This window comes from Penaeus chinensis, chromosome 40 (genome assembly GCF_019202785.1).
Source record: "Penaeus chinensis breed Huanghai No. 1 chromosome 40, ASM1920278v2, whole genome shotgun sequence".
Taxonomy (NCBI): domain Eukaryota; kingdom Metazoa; phylum Arthropoda; class Malacostraca; order Decapoda; family Penaeidae; genus Penaeus; species Penaeus chinensis.
In genome coordinates this window covers 14,186,199-14,191,198 of record NC_061858.1, presented here as the reverse complement: position 1 = coordinate 14,191,198, position 5,000 = coordinate 14,186,199, and the positions used below count along the sequence as shown (strand labels likewise).

General features: G+C 47.8%; 1 protein-coding gene across 2 annotated transcripts in view; it reads right to left on the bottom strand.

Annotated features, from left to right (window-relative positions):
* The window catches only part of LOC125047233 (putative inorganic phosphate cotransporter), a 56,131-nt gene that overhangs the window by 8,483 nt on the left and 42,648 nt on the right, over positions 1-5,000 (bottom strand). For both annotated transcript variants that reach the window (XM_047645442.1, XM_047645443.1), the window contains one exon: positions 4,523-4,679. In XM_047645442.1, the coding sequence (XP_047501398.1) occupies positions 4,523-4,679 (157 nt within the window). The remainder of the gene's footprint in view (positions 1-4,522; positions 4,680-5,000) is intronic.

Below are 5,000 nucleotides of genomic sequence, written 5' to 3'. Positions count from 1 at the left end.
CTTCTGACGCAATCGCATATTTGCTAGATGTACCAAACTAACTTGCAAACCATGCCCAGCCTTATATGTTCAACCAAAGAAATCTATCGTTCCTCCTTCCTCGTCTCTAGGGAGGCATTAATGTAGTAATATCGTAGTCTCCCCTGAATTGTAGCTTTATCATAGTCTCCCCTAGTCACGAATTTCTGGTTTACCTTTATTTCCATTCCAGCCACAGGATCCGCCAAGGAAGGACACTCCTCTCTTCTCTCCCTGCGATGAATTAGCCTTACGCGGCTAATTCAGAGCGACGGGAGGATCTTACTGGAAAGGGCGTTTGACGGGGCTGAACAATGCAAAGAAGGTTACCGTGATTACCGAATTTCTTGCCGGGGCGATTTAAAGAGGTATACTGGACCCGCCCAAATTCGGCCCCTACGCTTGCGCGTTACCGCGCCGCTTCGTCGTCCACCCCTTGTTGCTGCCGCGATGCTATTTGCTTACATTTAGCTTCGTGCCTTCTAGCTTATTCTTTCCTTTGAGAAATGTTCGGCCTCAGAATAACTCTCTGCGCACCTTCTGGTGAACTGAACCCTATCTTTGGGCAGACCTTTACCTCCCGCAGGGGAGGGTGTGTCTGGGGGGCCTTAGCGTGCCTGCCTTACGGTGTGCAGAGAGTTGCCATTCTTTTTGCTAGGGACTGGTATGGCAGACCATCTGATGACTGCCACTCTAGTTTTTCGTTTAGGAATAAATAGGCAGGTAGGAGCCCCTCCTTTTATCAGGCCCTCAGCCTGTTTCTGTCGAAATAGCTGCTGCTAGACGGAACACTGCCTTCCCGTCCCGCCACTGGAACCGCCTCGAAAGTTAGCTTCTCTCCCTCGCTGTGGTGAATCAGCCTTTGGGCGGCTCTTTCTGAGGGCTGAAGAAACTTCCTTGAAAGGTGCAGGACTCCTCTTCCCTCACTGAGGTGAAACAACCTTTGGGTGGTTGCTTCAGAGGGATGAAAGGAACCACCTTTTAAAAGTGCAAGACCTCCCTTCTCTCACTGAGGTGAAACAGCCTTTGGGTGGCTGTTTCAGAGGGAAGAGGGATTCACTTTGAAAAGATACAGGTCCTCTCCTCCCTCACTGAGGTGAAACAACCTTTGGGTGGTTGTTTCAGAGGGATTAAAGGAATCTCCTGGAAAAAGTGTAAGAGCTCCCTCCCTCACTGAGGTGAAGCAACCTTTGGGTGGCTGCTTCAGAGGGATAAGCAAAAGGGTTCAAAACAATGATGTCTTGTAGGTGGAAGGGCATCCTCTCTGGTCTCTCCCCAGGGGTTTACAACTACCAATGCTTTGGCCGTGTGTGGCAGCCTTGTGCGCTGTGGAGACGGGAGTCCTGGAGGTTGAGGGATACCGTGAATGAGTACGCCCTGTGGCTAGCAACGTCTCTTTGGTCCTCTATTCCAGCAAGACAGGCAGCCTGATCCTGACCCGGTCACGGTCAATTGGCTGGTCTCCCTCGGGAGGCTAGGGTTAAGCAGTCATGCCGCCATTGGCACTCACAATGGTCCGTGACTGCCGTCACAATGGTTATTGGCTGTCAGACACTGGCTCTAACACTCAGCTTCCCCTTGTTGGACTCCGTTGTGGGTGGGAGCGTGAGAGGATGAAGCACTTACCATTACATGGAAAAAGTAACAAACACCCCCCACAGACAGAACCCAAAGTTGAACCTCACAAGGCCCAGACCACAGCCGCAAAATCCGACTGTCGATCCAGATTGCCCGAGATCAGGGCATTATCATAATGCCCAAAGATCAAGCTACCCTGAATTTCCTCCGGCAAATGAAGGAGCTAGCAGATGGGAGGAAAGTAATTCTCTCCCCACTAAATCCTAAGGAAAAGAGAGTCAAGATGGTACTAATTGGCTTCTCAGTCTCATACAATGTGGACCTGATCGCATCACATCCACAGGTCGTGGAGGCTTCCCGAATGTCAAAGGGGAAGATTCCAACCAGGCAAGTCCTGGTGACCATGAAAGGTGCCCCAACCACTACCCTTGATCTGGGTAACAACACAGAGGTATGCCTTAAGGCATACAAAGAAGAAAAGAGGGACACAACGACCAAATGTCCCAACTGTGCCAGGCATCACGCCTGGAGCCTGTGGTTGCTAAAAAGCGACCAGACTTTGTTACTGCCCCCCCCCCCCCCCCAGGCACTTATGTCTGGGAAAAGAATAAAAGTGAAAAGGCCTCCCGACCTCTTAAGAGGAAGGAAGCCGCACCCCCCAGCCGACACCGGATGTCTCCAACAAAAAGGAGTTTCTGGCCATGCCAAAAGTGCAGAAAAAGAACCAAAGGAATAAAGGTTCTAAGAGCACCACTAAAGCCTCCCCAAGAGATGATCATCTCCTCTTTGACGAGGAAGATATGACTCTCCTGTTGACTGCTGTAGTCACAGCAGTGGCAACAGCCCTGGGGAGGCAATGACCTAGCAACGTCATTGCCTCTGGAATTTGACTCTGGCAGTCCTGTTCCTGAAGTAGTCACCTATCCAAGCTAAGAGCTTTCCTCTGATTCCCTTCAATCAGCACGAGCTCAGCTGTGGTAGTGTTCCTTGACCTGGAGAAGGCTTTTGAACTAGCAAGTCCTCTTGCCATTCCGATAAGCCTGATCCAGAAGGGAATCAGAGGAAAGCTCTTAGCTTGGATAGGTGACTACTTCAGAAACAGGACTGCCAGAGTCAAATTCCAGGGTCACCTATCACAGCACATGCCACTAGAAAATGGAACACCACAGGGTGGGGTTCTCAGTCCAGCCCTATTTAACACTAATGTCCTGCATCCTCAACCTAAACCTCCCAGTGGGGTGTAAGATCATCTAGTATGCAGACGATCTCGCTATCAACTCCACTGGACCATACAGCCTGAATAAAGCCCAGCGTTGTCTGGACCTTGTGTCCGAGGAGTGTTGTAGGACAGGACTAAATATCTCTGCAGCCAAATCCAAAGCCATGGCTCTGAGACATAGAGTTCAAGGCACAAGTCTGAAAATCCAGGGAGTGGAATTAGAATGGGTCCAGGACTACCTATACCTTGGGGTAAGGATAGACCGGACCCTCTCCTTCCATAAGGAGGTCCAGTACCTGGTTGACCGAACCAAAGCAAGTCTGTCATGAGAGCAATGACTGGGAGACGCATAGGGGCCAGACACAAAGTACTAAGATCATTCTATGTACATGCTGTCCGGCCCGTTGTGGACTATGCCTCAGTCGATCTAATTGCCGCAAAGAAAAAGTACAAAGACAAATTGGAGACAGTCCAAAATAAAGCTGCCAGGATCCTCAACCTCCTGATGGAGGCAAACCTTCTCCTCTGTGGACTCACGAATCGATCTAATGGTAACACAATTCCTGTCAAAGGTCATCCAGCTCCCAGGAACACAAGCCTAAGACAAAAATTAGTCAGACGCCCAGAACAAGACAACGAGCTCTTTGCAAACAACTCCTGGCTGTAACATTGATATGCTATCAGCTCAAAGAACAGCTTCTTGCTAAGAGCATGGACTCCCCCACCCCGACTTGGTCGAAACCCCGCCGTGGGCACAAACCTTGATATGAGTTCAATACAATGAGCCTGTCAATGAAAAAGGACCTATACCCTATGCCTAGTCTAAAGGCAGAAGCCCAGAGGGTCATTGCGGCCGCCAGTACCTTCCTCCTGCAACTTCACAGAGAGGAAACGAGATCCTCCCCCTCTGGTACTCAGTTCATTATTCACAGAATGCGCCTAGGTTACCATTGTGCATGGCAGATCATAGAAACCATAGACCGTGAAGAGAGGTGTTGCATGCACTGCGGCGAGCCGAACGCCACACTAGTACATTACTTTCAGAATTATGAGCATACACAATTCCTGAGACAGGGACCGCCTACAACAGCCGCCGTGCTGGTAAAGAGGTTATGCGATATGCTTACACCATGGCGGTAGGAGCGCCTGCTGGCAATCCCATCGCCACGGTAAGCACCGAGTGTCAGAAAACCAAATGAGACTGCCGTAAAAAGCTGACACAGGCCGGGCCATATATAGAAGGCCCGGGCGAAGCTAGAACTTCGCAAATCTCAATCGCATCGCACCTTTATTTATTTCTCATACAATATTTACTATTAATATGTGTACTTTGTAGAATATATTATCTTTGTATGTTTAAATGACAACTTTGTTTATTTGCATAGTTATGTTGTGAAAAGTACTTGTAAATCCCCAGTCCATTGTACTGAAATTTAATAAAATAAAACACTAGAACGAAATCAATATTTAAACTTTAATATTAAACAAATCCTTTTTAGTCTTGTCTTCCGCCTTAACGGACTAATCACGGCTGTATAAACAGTTTGGCTACTCTGAAATCAGCACGGCCTTAACGGACTAAACAAATAAAATTTCGTAAGAATATGAAAAGATCTATAGTGATAAAACGGTGCTGATAACAGAATACCTATCATGATCCTAAATAAAGTCTCAGCAATTCTTCCCATTGCATAGATATATCTTTACCTGGGATGCTGCCTGGGCGAGTCGTGCATGAAGGCGAACCAGAAGGCGCACCAGACGAGGGACAGCGCGCCCGTCACGTAGAAGGCCGCTGCCCACCCGTGCGCCGCGATGATCACGCCGCACAGGGGCAACGTAAAGGCTGTGCTCAGTGTTGCACCTGCAATACAAATCAGTATAGGTAGGGACCTTGGGCAATCGCTAAAAGTCTCTTGCTTCCTCCGAGTAAACCCACAGATTTGCAGATTTACTGCAAATACAGAGTTTAAATTTCTTTACACATGGATTCTTCTTTAACCATTGTTGCGGGATATGTTTACTGTCGACTGAAATTTTCTCTTGATAAATTTTCTTTTCTTATACATATTAATTTCCATATATATGTATGTGTGTATATATATACATACACATGTGTTTGTGTGTGTAGATATGAACATATATGCAAACACACACACACACACATATATATATACACGTTCAT